At 43.6% G+C, this 15,357-nt stretch overlaps 1 protein-coding gene across 2 annotated transcripts in view; it reads right to left on the bottom strand.

The window, feature by feature from the left end:
• The window catches only part of epb41l5 (erythrocyte membrane protein band 4.1 like 5), a 293,764-nt gene that overhangs the window by 183,887 nt on the left and 94,520 nt on the right, over nt 1–15,357 (bottom strand). For both annotated transcript variants that reach the window (XM_084313933.1, XM_084313934.1), the window contains exon 3: nt 470–574. In XM_084313933.1, coding sequence (XP_084170059.1) covers nt 470–574 — 105 coding nt within the window. The remainder of the gene's footprint in view (nt 1–469; nt 575–15,357) is intronic.

Raw genomic sequence — 15,357 nt, forward strand, 5'->3', positions numbered from 1 at the left:
GTGTTCCATGAACACAACCTTTGCGTATGACTCCCTCCCTTGCACCACCGGATATATAGGCAATTTCTGTATGGCACGTGACAACCTGTATAAGAACAATGCAATTTTCTTTTATTATTATTATTATTTTTCTTTTTCTCTTTTTGTCTACTTTATTTTTCATTTATTTTAGGTATTGTAGTCATGTATTGTATGTATGTTTGTACGTATGTATATAATGTTGTTGAACCTTAAAAACCAATAAAAACAATTTAAATAAAAAGTCGTCTAGAGTAACAAATTGTAAAGCGCTTTGGATAAAAGCACTATATAAAAAAGCAGCCATTTACCATTTACAGTAAATCAACATACTATAGTAAAAGCAATAGACTACACAGTAAAATCAACAGACCACAGTAAAAGCAACAGGCAACAGTAAAAATCAAAACACTACAATATAATCTAGAGACTGTGAGGGTTCCATTCTTACCGGCACTTGTGCAGAGTCCATGAAGCGTAGTCCAAAGTAATCCTTCTCCACGATGTCCAGGTGGTACATGATCTGCTCAAACAGCTCCTCTCCTTTGGCTTTTTTCTGATCAAGAGAGAGACAGACACACATATAGGTTTACTGAACAACCAATTAATTTGTTCATTTAGTTGTTTTGTTATATGTCTATGCTTACACAGATACAAAATGTTGTCTATTTACCTGATGAAGACAAACTCAGAGACATAGACAGGTCTATTTCACTTAATTATGATACAACTTCCAATTATTAGCCCAGGATTTTATTTGCCTAAATTATTAAACACAACTGGCCTATATTTGGGACAGGCTTCTATTTGGGGATAGCTCAAAATCTAGAAAAACAGTGTAATTGTTTATTTAAATTTTAAACCAGTATGAATAATATTACCTGTATAACAAGACTAGGCAAGCCTAGAAATTATGACCCAACTCAGAGATGGAGCATACTAATTTTAGTGCCAACTAGGGATGCAACGATTAGTCGACATAATCGACGACGTCGATCATAAAAACTCGGCGACGCAGAATATTTGCGTCGATTAGTCATAAAAAAAATATTTTTATTACCTTTTTTTTTTTTTTTTTTACTACCCATTTTTGTGAAAGTGGCTTCTCAGCTCTGGTCCAGCTGAAGACAAAGCAGAGGAACAGATTGGACATTGAGCATGACCTCAGAGTTGCTTTGTCTACCATCACCCTAGACTTTGAGACTCTTGTCAGGAGCAAACAACATCTCCAGTTATCCCATTAGTTCCCTGGGATGTTAAGCTAAGAAGACTGCTATATATTTTTTCAGTTATTTAAACACTTCCACTTTAATTTGTATTATTTAATTTATTTATCTTGTTATGAGTGATTGTTGTATTGTTCAAATACATTTCCTAACCTACAAATACATGTCCTAACCTAGTTGTACAGTAAATGACCAAGTATGGCTTTGTCAGTATTCCAATGTACAGTGTACAATGTGTGTCCCCCCCCCCCCCCCCCCCCCCCACCTCCAATGTACAGCCCCCACCCACCCACCCAACCCCACCCACCCAACCTCCTCCAATGTACAGTTTCTACGTCAAATGTATATACACTCTTTTTCTGGACACTTTTGTATCACAAACAGTACTGTATTTGCAAATCTGATATGTTATAAATGTATAGATGTAGCAGTACTGTCTATCTGTATGTCATGTATGTCATATATGTTATGATGAATTGAAAATGGGGGACCCTGATGTAAACAAGACGAAAGTCTTTCTCTGGTCTGCATCCCCTTAACAATTGTATGTATTGAGCTGTACTGTACTGTACCCATTCTGCAATCTGTTAATAAACTTTTCAATCAATTTCAATCAATCAATCAATCAATTCAATCAATCAATTTAGATTTAAAGTTGCTTAAGATCCAAATTCAAATGTTTCATGAGTCATTATTTTAATTTGCTATGGGATCATCATGTTATGTTAAGTTAACTGTTAAGGCAGAGGGACTGGACAACAGGGTGACATTCACAGGTGTGCAGACTTGAGCATGTGAGGTAAAACATGCATTGGAGAAGGAGCCATGCCGACAGGAAGCAGAGATTGAGGGTGTGACAAAAATAATCGTTAGATTAGTCGACTAATCGAATGACAAAAATAATCGTTATTAGTCAATTACCAAAATAATCGTTAGTTGCAGCCCTAGTGCCAACCATTCACTTTGAGGGAGAGAGAGATAAAGAGAGAGATGGAGTAGCATTTGGCCTTGATATTCCTCCATTTCCATTCTGAAAGATGGATTGTAAGTGGTCTTCAAATCTGATTCTGGAGATCAGAAAAGGTTATTACATTTTGAAAGGTTATTACATTTCCCAGTGTTACAAGGCAATGTGTTGGAGATGCTAACATAAGTTGATATATGATACATTTATTTATATTGCGCCCCTCAACCAATAGTTACATTGGCCCGGGGCGCATAGTTGTTAGTAGGGATATCCCTACTAACATGGGCTGTGTTGTGTGGCTGCTCTAACCTGTTAACATGGTCACTGTGTGGCTGCTCTAACCTGTTAACATGGTCACTGTGTGGCTGCTCTGACCTGTTAACATGGTCACTGTGTGGCTGCTCTAACCTGTTAACATGGTCACTGTGTGGCTGCTCTAACCTGTTAACATGGTCACTGTGTGGCTGCTCTGACCTGTTAACATGGTCACTGTGTGGCTGCTCTAACCTGTTAACATGGTCACTGTGTGGCTGCTCTAACCTGTTAACATGGTCACTGTGTGGCTGCTCTAACCTGTTAACATGGTCACTGTGTGGCTGCTCTAACCTGTTAACATGGTCACTGTGTGGCTGCTCTAACCTGTTAACATGGTCACTGTGTGGCTGCTCTAACCTGTTAACATGGTCACTGTGTGGCTGGCTGCTCAGACCTGTTAACATGGTCACTGTGTGGCTGCTCTAACCTGTTAACATGGTCACTGTGGAGCTGCTCTAACCTGTTAACATGGTCACTGTGTGGCTGCTCTAACCTGTTAACATGGTCACTGTGTGGCTGCTCTGACCTGTTAACATGGGCTGTGTTGTGTGGCTGCTCTAACCTGTTAACATGGTCACTGTGGAGCTGCTCTAACCTGTTAACATGGTCACTGTGTGGCTGCTCTGACCTGTTAACATGGTCACTGTGTGGCTGCTCTAACCTGTTAACATGGTCACTGTGTGGCTGGCTGCTCTAACCTGTTAACATGGTCACTGTGTAGCTGCTCTGACCTGTTAACATGGTCACTGTGTGGCTGCTCTAACCTGTTAACATGGTCACTGTGTGGCTGCTCTAACCTGTTAACATGGTCACTGTGTGGCTGCTCTAACCTGTTAGCATGGTCACTGTGTAGCTGCTCTGACCTGTTAACATGGTCACTGTGTAGCTGGCTGCTCTAACCTGTTAACATGGTCACTGTGTAGCTGCTCTGACCTGTTAACATGGTCACTGTGTGGCTGCTCTAACCTGTTAACATGGTCACTGTGTGGCTGCTCTAACCTGTTAACATGGTCACTGTGTGGCTGCTCTAACCTGTTAACATGGTCACTGTGTGGCTGCTCTAACCTGTTAACATGGTCACTGTGTGGCTGCTCTGACCTGTTAACATGGTCACTGTGTAGCTGCTCTGACCTGTTAACATGGTCACTGTGTAGCTGCTCTAACCTGTTAACATGGTCACTGTGTGGCTGCTCTAACCTGTTAACATGGTCACTGTGTGGCTGCTCTAACCTGTTAACATGGTCACTGTGTGGCTGGCTGCTCTAACCTGTTAACATGGTCACTGTGTGGCTGCTCTAACCTGTTAACATGGTCACTGTGTGGCTGGCTGCTCTAACCTGTTAACATGGTCACTGTGTAGCTGCTCTAATCTGTTAACATGGTCACTGTGTAGCTGCTCTGACCCGTTAAAATGGTCACTGTGTGGCTGCTCTAACCCGTTAAAATGGTCACTGTGTGGCTGGCTGCTCTAACCTGTTAACATGGTCACTGTGTGGCTGCTCTAACCTGTTAACATGGTCACTGTGTGGCTGGCTGCTCTAACCTGTTAACATGGTCACTGTGTGGCTGGCTGCTCTAACCTGTTAACATGGTCACTGTGTGGCTGGCTGCTCAGACCTGTTAACATGGTCACTGTGTGGCTGGCTGCTCAGACCTGTTAACATGGTCACTGTGTGGCTGCTGTTAACATGGTCACTGTGTGGCTGCTGTTAAGACTTTGAGTGTTAACGACGAGATTTCTCGTTAGTTCATGCCAACCATTGAGTGCCAGAGAGACGAGAGATCTCGTTTTCGTTATTTTTTTATTATCGATTTCCATTCATTTTTCATCAATCTAGCCTCACGTTACCAGTGGGGATCTGTCTGAACTCGAACAGGGAAAATACCGCCCCCTATCATCTCTCTGGATGGTACTGCACCCCTTTGGATTGGATTGAATGAAACGCATGGAGAAAAAAAACCACCACCAGAACAGCGGAAAATGTGTGTTTCCAGTACCCAGCGTTGGATCAATAAACGCAATCAATATTTGGAATGGTGATCAGGAATTGGAATAATCTTTTTGGAGAACATCTGATCTTAGGTAAGGAATCTATTTTACCAGTCTTGGGATAATCAGAGCCATTTTCACCTATATATCAGCGTGTGCCATATGTGTGTGTCTGTGTGTGTGTGCGATCAGGAAATAAGATTTTTCAACCCGCTTCTATAGCGTGCATAAGTACACATATACTATGTCTTTGTAAAGTCATGTTACAGATAAGAGGAAGAAGAGGACAGAAGGAGGAAGAGGAGGAGGAAGAGGACAGAAAGGAGGAAGATGACAGAGAGGGGGAATAGGACAGAGGAGAAAGAGGACAGAGAAGAGGAAGAGGACAGAGAGGAAGAGGACAGATATGAGGAGGAAGAGGAAAGAGAGGAGGAGGAAGATGACAGAGAGGAGTGATCAGAGGAGAACATAAGAATCTATCATGGTCCTAGTGGTGCAGCACAGCATCACGTTGTGAAGAAGACACATCAGTTAAGTGTCTTGCTCAAGGACACTTCGACTCGCTGCCAGGAAGAGCCATAATCAAACCGGGAACCTTCTGGTTACCAGACGACCACTCTACCTCCTTAGTCACTGTCACCCCGAGAAGATAGATACCAATGTCCTCTCTGTGCATTCAGTAGAAAGCTATCTAGCTGCAAGCTAGCCTCACTTCCAAAAGAATGGAAGCGGATAAGGATCAGCTAGCCTAGCTTAAAACACAGGGAGAGGTGTTTTTGGCCAAAAGCTACAGTAGGCTAGCTGATCCATATCCGCTAGGGGTGTAACGGTACGCGTATCCGTACTGTACCGCCTCAATGTGGTCCTCCGGTACAGTATGCGCTGTGTACCGAACGATTGCAACAGTACAGAACCTTTTTTTGCAGAATTTAAATCCCCCCGTCCCAAATATAACGTGCACAACTAACCGGATGTTGTTTGTTCATCCCACGCAGCACGCAGCCACGCTGAGCGATAGCTGTAATTCAGCATAGCATATTAGCCTTAGTATGGCGGGTACAATACTAACTGACAAGCCAGAGCTAAAAGATGCTCCCACAACATTCTTGTATCCCGTTTGGGATCATTTCGGATTCCCAGTTAACTACAGCAATGGACAAAGACAGGTGGATCGCACTAAAGCTATGTGCCGGCATTGTTCAGCTGAGATCGGGTATGTCGCTGGCAGTACGTCGAACTTTATCACGCATTTGAAACGGCATCACCCGAATGTGAATATCACTGGTACAAGGAAGAAACAGACCCTAGTGCAAACCCAGCTCCCCGTGACATTCAAGCAGCATCTCGCTATTAATTCAAACCGGGCCAAAGCAAAATAACATAGGTGTTTTTATAGCAGCAGATCTGCGACCATACTCCGTTGTCGAGAACACAGGGTTTAAGCACATGTTAAAAGTAATAGAGCCCCGCTACGTAGTTCCCTCTCGTCCGTATTTCAGCCAGCAAGTCATACCAGCTCTGTATAAACAAGCACACGCTACAGTTGTCCACGACTTATCCAAGGCATCGCTCTCACTACCGATGGGTGGACATCCCGAGCTACCGCAAGTTACTTAACAGTAAGTAACGTCACACTATGTCACCCCCGAGTGGAACATGGAAAGCCACGTTCTGCAAACTTCCCCCCCACTGTACCGGAATAAACCGTGAACCGTGACTTCCAAACCGAGGTACGTACCGGACCGTGGTTTTTGCACCCCATTATCCACTTCCATTCATTTGTGCTAAGCTAGGCTAGCTTGCAGCCGGATAGCTTTCAACTGAATGCACAGAGGAAACTGTTATCTATCTTCTTGTCCAAGTCTGGAGAAGACGGTAAGCACATTTCACATAATGTTGGCGTGTTCCTTTAAGTACTCCTCCCAGTAGTTCATAAATACATACTTTTTCAGGTCTGGTTAGTGTTTAGGGAGAGGAGGAGGAAGAGGAGGAGGACAGAGAGGAGGAGGAAGATGAAAGAGAGGAGGAGGAAGAGGAGGAAGAGGACAGAGGAGAAGGAAGATGACAGCTAAGAGGAAGAAGAGGACAGGAGGAGGAGGACAGAGAGGAGGAAGAGGACAGAAAGGAGGACGATGACAGAGAGGAGGAATAGGACAGAGAGGAGGAAGAGGACAGAGAGGAGGAGGAAGATGACAGATAAGAGGAAGAGGAGGAAGAGGAGGAGGACAGAGAGGAGGAGGAGGAAGAGGAAAGAGAGGAGGAAGATGACAGAGAGGAGTGATCAGAGGAGAACATACCTGACAACCCGTACCAGCCTCTGACTGTGTTCTGCACACACGCTGTTCACACACACCTTCCCTCGTACATACACGACTTCTCCCACTCTCACACACACCGGCACACAACAAACTTCCAAACCCCGGCAGGAGGCACAGCGGCAGGGTTGCTACGGTAATGGGGTTGAAGTGCCCCAACTGGCCGATTGGAATGGAGCAGATTGGAATGAAGTGGACAGTCATGTGACCATCTGGGCCGGCTAGGTCTCTTTGACACTTCAGTGTCTGGGACTAAAAAGTGGGCTTAAAAAACTACATCTTCAAGATTTAAATTTTCTGTCAGCATTAATATGATTGTGCCCCATTATCTTGTCCCTTCATAGGAAAAATAAATATTGCTTATGTTGCTTAAAAAAAAGTAGACCAATCGGAGTGACCTCACACACTGAAACAGAAAAGTAGCCCAGCCAACCAGTTAGCTCTGAAAACTGGATATCAAACCATGACAATATGTTTGTATGCAAGAAACCTTCATTCACCAGCAACACACAGGAGCTTTACCAGATCCTCAGAGAACAGAAGTAGATAAACGTAACCTAGCATAACACTAATCGCAAGTAGCATTGCTAACATCAGTGAATAAGACTCAAACCATTCATTACATTGCAGGGATTCATGTAAGCCAACAAGTCATCTGAACTGTTGAGTAGAAAACACTGACATTAGCAATGCTAATGGTTATTAGATTACACTATGCTAATGTAAATCTAGTTCTGTTCACAGAGGCTATGATACAGCTCCTGTTTGAATGTCAAAGGGATATGCCAGCTAGTAAACTTATTCAATTTATACTCATTCAGCTTGCTAATGTTATCTAACTGTCTAGATATAGCTATAACACTAGCCGGTTTGTTATCACTTCTCATATGAATTGGGTGCCTGTTGCCTATGCTATTGTTAGACTTGATCAGCCTTGTCGAAAACGAGCGCCACCGATCTCAACTGCTTGATAGTATTACTAGGAGTAGGACCTAGTTCCATGTGCATCACTGACAACTGCATAACACACACTTGCATACAGCCAATCATAAGATTGTGAAATTCTCTCAAGCCAAGGTGTGGGAGTGGCATGGTGCAGAGCGGTTAGCCAACTAGAATGTGTGAAACTGGTTTATTGATTTTTTTTTTACGTTTAATAAATTTATCGTCTCTCTATATAAACGTCTTTCTTTCGCCGGTTAAGTTTAGGCATTCTTTCGGAGTTGGTTAAGGTTAGGGTTAAGTTTAGGCATTCTTTCGGAGTTGGTTAAGGTTAGAGTTTGACTTAGAGCATGGCAATATTTCTTTCGCCGGTTAAGTTTAGGCATTCTTTCGGAGTTGGTTAACACTTTCTATGCCACTCACTGCCACCCCGAACGCTGAATGCCACTCACGAGATTTCTCGGATTTTTTGATTTATTTTTTTGATTTTCATAAACTAGACATCAGCGGCCATCTTGCTACCACATTTCTGAACGTCTAGACATGCAACTTCGCTCGAATCCGCTAGGTGGCAGTATAGCCCTATGTTGTAACATGTATAATGTTATCAGTCAGTCTACCTGCATTATTATAAGGATGATAGATCTCTGCTGTGATTGGTCGATAGTAAAGATCATGACCTGCCCACCTGATATTTAACCTGAGCACACCTGAGCATTGATAGTAGTATTGATAGTATTTCTAGTAGTAGTAGTGATTGATAATATATTTTCTTCATTTTGTAATACTTATTTTCTTTTGTGGTACCAGGTAATATTAGTTGCACAGTACTGTAGCGAGTACAGCGCTTTTAGATAAGTGCTTAGTCCGTGTTTTAGTAACACTAGTTAGTAGATTTTTATAGCCGTTTTTATAGTCCATAGTTGAGCGTAGGTATTCACAATGCCGAGAATGAGGAAGTCTAGGAGGGGCAAACTCCCGGACCGATACGTGCAGACCACACTGCCGTTCGCCCAGGCCCCGGTAGCACCAGCTGCCGCTGGCCCAAGCCGTGAACCTCCGCCGCAGGTGAGGCCTCCGGCACAGATCAGTTCTCCGGCCGTGGCGACTGCCGCCGGCCCTCCGGTACCGATCAGTTCTCCGGTCGTGGCCGCTGCCGCCGGCCCTCCGGTACCGATCAGTTCTCCGGTCGTGGCCGCTGCCGCCGGCCCTCCGGTACCGATCAGTTCTCCGATCGTGGCCGCTGCCGCCGGCCCTCCGGTACCGATCAGTTCTCCGGTCGTGGCCGTTGCCGCCGGCCCTCCGACCCCGATCGATTCGCCGCCCCCGGTCAGGGCCACAAGGAAGCGGGTTGCAAAGACCCATCATGTATCGCCGCCGTCGTCGCACAGCTCGGACGAGTCTGAGGTCGACATTGATGTGGACGATCTTGACGAGTGGACGCCAGGTAATTTCAATCCAATAAATGGTCAATTCAAGGCCTGTGTAACGCGAATATATGCATGTGTTTATTGAATCCATGTACGTGATGTATCTCGTATGATCGAATGTTTGTAGATACATTGCAAGCTAATATATTCATGTGTAGCGTATGCATATTATCAGCGACTGTGGGTCTTTGAAAAGTGCTATACAAAATCAATGAATTATTATTATTGTGTCGCTATATTGCGTCTGTAACGCGGGGTATATACACAGTAACGCGAATATATGCATGTGTTTAATCAATGTAATGTAAAGCGAAATGCACGTGATGTATGACCTAGTTACTCTATGATTGAAAGTTTGTATATGACCATTGATGCTGAAACGCAACTAACTGATTCATTATATATATCTTTATAGGCAGAGAGGACAGAGAGGACGACAGAGAGGACGAACACATGCAAGAACGCGATGGGGTATGGCCGTACAATCGTCGCTTGGGTATGGATTGTTTAATTCATTTTGATTAGATTGTTAGAACATTTTGTGAACGCATATAGCCACGTGTGATTTATACCCCGTGAAATGGGGGGTTGGTTGTATCTTTGATGTTTGGTTACTGCATGTTGGTTGTGTGGCGTCAATGTGCATGTGGTTATGGTGTACATATCAGCATAGCAATTATACAATATAGAAAGAGCAAATAACGACAACAACATGTTTATGATTTATGCAAAGTGCAAGAGAGAGACTGAGAGAGAGAGATAGGAGATGATATGAGAGAAGAGGAGAGACACACACGCGTGCGTGTGTCTTTCCTCTCCTCTCCTATCTCTCTGTCTGTCTGTCTGTCTCTCTCTCTCTCTGAGTGGGGGTTGTGTCAATATAGCCAGGTGTGAGTATTCCCCCTCCCCCCCATCCCCCCTTATAGCAATGTTTTGATGTGTAAATCACCTTGATCCTCTCCTCCTCATCTACTCTCTCTCTCTCTCTCTCTCTCTCTCTCTCTCTCTCTCTCTCTCTCTCTCTCTCTCTCTCTCTCTCTCTCTCTATCTCTTTCTCTCTCTCTCTGTCTCTCTCTCTCTCATATCATCAGAGAGAGAGAGAGAGAGAGACAGAGAGAGAGATAGAGAGAGAGACAGAGAGAGAGAGAGATACAGAGAGAGAGAGAGAGATAGGAGAGGAGATGATATGAGGGGAGAGGAGAGGAGAGGAGATGAGAGGCGAGGAGAGACACACACGCGTGTGTGTGTGTCTCTCCTCTCCTCTCATATCATCTCCTCTCCTATCTCTCTCTCTCTCTGTATCGCTCTCTCTCTCTGTCTCTCTCTCTCTATCTCTCTCTCTCTGAGAGAGAGAGAGAGATAGGAGATGATATGAGAGGAGAGGAGAGACACACACGCGTGTGTGTGCGTGTGTGTCTCTCCTCTCCTTTCCTCTCCTCTCATCGCATCTCCTCTCCTCTCCTCTCATATCATCTCCTCTCCTATCTCTCTCTCTCCATCTCCATCTCTCTAAATGGTGTGTGTGTCCTCTCCTCTCTCTCTCTCTAAAAAATCTGACTTACTGTTTTTTATTGCAGATTCTGACACATACTCTGTGGAGGAAGGGGCGAGAGACGACATGGAGTCCGACAATGACTCCGATATCGACGTTGCTATGCGGACTGCAAGGAGACCATGCACATCTCCGATAGGTATGTATAGTGTATATATCTCGCTCTCTCTCTATCTCTCTCTCTCTCATGCATTGTGACAAAGCTGACGTTCCTTGTTATTTCAGCGAGAGGCCCGAAAGGCCCAGCTGCTGAGGCAGAGACGGATGACGATGAAGACAATCTCCACGCTGAGCATTCACTCACACAAGTTTCTAAATATGTATTATATGAATGTGTCTACAGTATGTGCATTGTATTATACCAGTTAGTTATTGTAATCTCATAATTTACAGGCTAAGGTCGAGGCCGTGGCAGAGGCCGGGGCAGAGGCCGTAAAAGCACAGCTGGTGGGAGCCATGATGAGTGGATCAAAGATAATTTTGTGCCAACCAAAATTACCTTTGATGCAGAGCCAGGACCACTACAAGATGCGGCCACCATCACATCCACCAAACCCCTTGCCTTTCTGCGGCTGTTCCTCACCGACGAACTCATAGGTGGCATTGTACATCAAACAAACTTGTACGCCGAACAAACAATGGCCATCGTTGATCCCAACAGGGTGAGTAACAGGCTACGCAAGTGGACGCCTGTCACCATTGCGGAGTTGTGGAAGTTTCTAGGAATACTATTCCTAACGGGGATCAGTCAGAAGCCAGCACTCTATATGTACTGGTCAACTCTAAAATATTTCCATTGCGCCTATTTCTCCAAAACAATGTCACGCAATAGATACCAGGTCATTTGGAGGTTCCTACATTTTAGCAACAATGAGACGGCAGACAAGGGTGATAAAATGTACAAAGTACGCCCGGTCCTTGACTACCTTGTCAACCGATTCCAGGAGCTATTTCAGCCAGACAAGAATATTAGCATAGACGAGGGGATGCTGGCCTGGCGTGGCAAACTAACATTTCGAGTATTCAGCCCCCTGAAGCCCACCAAATATGCGATCAGGTCATATGTGCTCTGTGATTCTCGCACTGGTTACTGCTTTTCACTGCGGCCATTTTGTGGGGACTATGCACCCCTCAAGGACATGGTCGTTGGGCTCCTAGGACGTTTGGCAGGCCAGGGATATTGTTTGTTTATGGATAATTTTTACAACAGTGTGTCCCTGTCTGACATACTCCTACAGTTGAGGACCCACATCTGCGGTACCTTGAGGATGCACAGGGGAGAACCGGCGCAGATAAAGCGTGTAACCAATGTTGAGCTGTTGGTGGGCGAGACCATGGCCCTGCACAACAAACGGGTCATGGTTCTCGCCTGGAGAGACAAGCGGATTGTCAAAATGATCAGCAGCTTTCACCAGGGCACTCTAATGGAAACACGCGTCTGGCAGAAGGGTTCAAAGGAGCAGGTAACGGTCATGAAGCCAGACTGCGTGCTTTCATATAATTTGTCCATGAACGGGGTCGACAAATTAGATCAACATATCGCGTACTATCCGTTCATTAGGAAGACTGCAAAGTGGACCAAGAAGTTCGTAGTCTATTTGATTCAAATAGCCATGGCCAATGCCTATGTTCTGTACAGAGCCAGACAGCCAACAGGACCGCACAAGACACTTATGCAGTTCCAAATACAAATAATCACTGACTTGTGTGATGAGGCAGATGCAGCAGATTTAGCTCAGACAGTGGCCAGTGCCGCACGTGAGGCAGAGGCAGGTGCCGCAGGTGGGGGGGGGGGGGTGGGGGGTGTGAGGTGGGAGGGATCTTCCAGGGCCCAAAAGACAGATCCGCACTGCAGGTTGGATGGCCAGCTAAGAATGCATATTATGGAGTACCCACCCACCCCAAAGAAGAAGCATACCACGAGAGAGTGCCGTGTCTGTAAGAAAAAAGGCATTAGGCGGGAAACCAGATCATACTGCTCAAAGTGTGGAGTCCCCCTACATCAAGAGTGTTTCACACCCTACCACACAAAGAGAGATTATGCTAGCTGAGCATTATCGCTAGCATAAGCTCTCTTTGTGTGCTAAGAGTGGAAACACTCTCCATGAAATATATATATATGGATGGGTGCGTACTTCCCCGTAGTATGTGTTATGATATATGAGTGTATACATTTAGTCATTTAGCTGACGCTTTTATCCAAAGTGACTTACAGGTTCTGTACGACAAGTCATCAGGACGGGCACAACTCTATCAGCTGAGTAACAATGTGTCTGAGGCGGCCAGACGATGCAGAGCGTAGGGGTATTGAGGGTGTGTAGTATATTGTATAGTGTCTTGTAAATAGTGTAAGTATTTCACAATATAGGTATTACTGGTTGTACAGAACAAAGGTGTTGGCACACATTTCGCTGAGTATATTTGACTCAAACTGAGTACATTTTACTCAAACTGTACTGGTCAACTCTAAAATGTTTCCATTGCACCCATTTCTCCAACACAATGTCACGCAATAGATACCAGATCATTTGGAGGTTCCTACATTTTAGCAACAACGAGACGGCAGACAAGGCTGATAAACTGTACAAAGTACGCCCGGTCCTAGATTACCTTGTCAACCGATTCCAGGAGCTATTTCAGCCAGACCGGAATATTAACATAGACTGAGTCCATTTGGGCTCAAATGGACTCAGTTTGAGTAAAATTTACTCTGCGAAATTTACTGTGCACATGGATATATTTGAAACACTATTCTTGGTCCACTTTCAGAGTAGCAATGTTGGTCTATCTTGTCAATGCCGTTCATCAGTGTCCTGGTGTTAGCTGCTGATCATTTTCACAGAGTTTCACAGAGTACATGTGGCTCACTTTACTAACTAACACACTTTACATGTACATATGTGTTCTGATGCACAAACATAATGGTTATCTGCCATTTTGTCAGGTCAACACTAAACATACTTTACATGTACATATGTGCATCGGCCATTTTGCCAGGTCGAAAATGAATGTACTTGAATATATGAACACATGGTGCACACAAGCTAAGCTAATCGTGCATGCATGGTGGTTACACATTGTATGTTGTTTTTGCTACTTTATATATGTCCAGGTCAAAACAATGCACTTTACATGTTGTACCAAATAGTGCTTTACCTGAAGTGAACACATATTTTCCACTTCAAGTGGCAAGTGTTATATACAGTTCATTATTATGCAATGCTTTTTTATAGCATGTGAATGCACTTTACATGGTGTACCAAAATGGTGCTTTTATCTGAAGTGAATACATCTTTTACACTTCAAGTGTCAAGTGTTTATAGTGTGCCGAGTATGGGTTGAACACATGGTCTTTACATGTACATATGTGTTCTGATGCACAAACATAATGGTTATCTGCCATTTTGTCAGGTCAACACTAAACATACTTTACATGCACATATGTGCATCGGCCATTTTGCCAGGTCGAAAATGAATCTACTTGAATATATGAACACATGGTGCACACAAGCTAAGCTAATCGTGCATGCATGGTGGTTACACATTGTATGTTGTTTTTGCTACTTTATATATGTCCAGGTCAAAACAATGCACTGTACATGTTGTACCAAATAGTGCCTTACCTGAAGTGAACACATATTGTCCACTTCAAGTGGCAAGTGTTATACACAGTTCATTATGCTTTTTTTTATAGCATGTGAATGCACTTTACATGTGTGCTGATGCACACACCCAATGGTGCTTCATCTGAAGTGAAGATATATATATGTCCACTTCATACAGAAGACATTAGTATGCAATGATTTTTTATAGCATGTGTGAACACATGGTGCACACAAGCTAATGGTTAAATATTTTATGTCGTTTTTGCTAATTTATATATTTTCGGGTCAAAATGAATGCACTTTACATGGTGTACCCAATGGTGAATAAATCTTGTACACTTCAAGTGTCAAGTGTGTATATACAGAACATTATTATGCAATGTTTTTTTTACAACATGTGTGCCGAGTATCTGTTGAACACATGGGGCACTTGCTAATGCAATTACTACTTATCTGAAGTAGACATTTCTTCCACTCCATCAAGTGTCAAGTGTTTATTATATACATAATACATTATAATGCAATGATTTTTATAACTTGTGTGTCTTAGATTATAATATACAGAATACATTATAATGCAATGCAAAAATAAGATAAGATATTCCTTTATTGATCCCCTTGGGAAAAATTCAGGCATCATAGCAGCATGGGAAGGGGGGGTTTACATGTGTCAGAATACCTGTGGACGACTATACCATGATATGCAGGTAAATTCATCACAAACAGCTGTGAACATATTAGTATGCTGAGATATGTATACAGTAATTGTGTGAAATTGAAGCTATATATATATACATTATTATAAAAATGCATATAGGCATACAACGTGATCGATAAAAATATCCCTATATATACTATATGCATTGCATTTCATGAATGATAAACACCACTAAGTGGTGTGGTGTACAGTGTGTGACATTATGCACTTGGAATAATTTATATGCAATCATGATGTCTCCCCCCCCCCCCCCCCCCAATTTATGGAATGTGAAGCGTA

The sequence above is a fragment of the Notolepis coatsorum genome (genome assembly GCF_963971535.1).
Source record: "Notolepis coatsorum genome assembly, chromosome: 5".
Lineage (NCBI taxonomy): Eukaryota > Metazoa > Chordata > Actinopteri > Aulopiformes > Paralepididae > Notolepis > Notolepis coatsorum.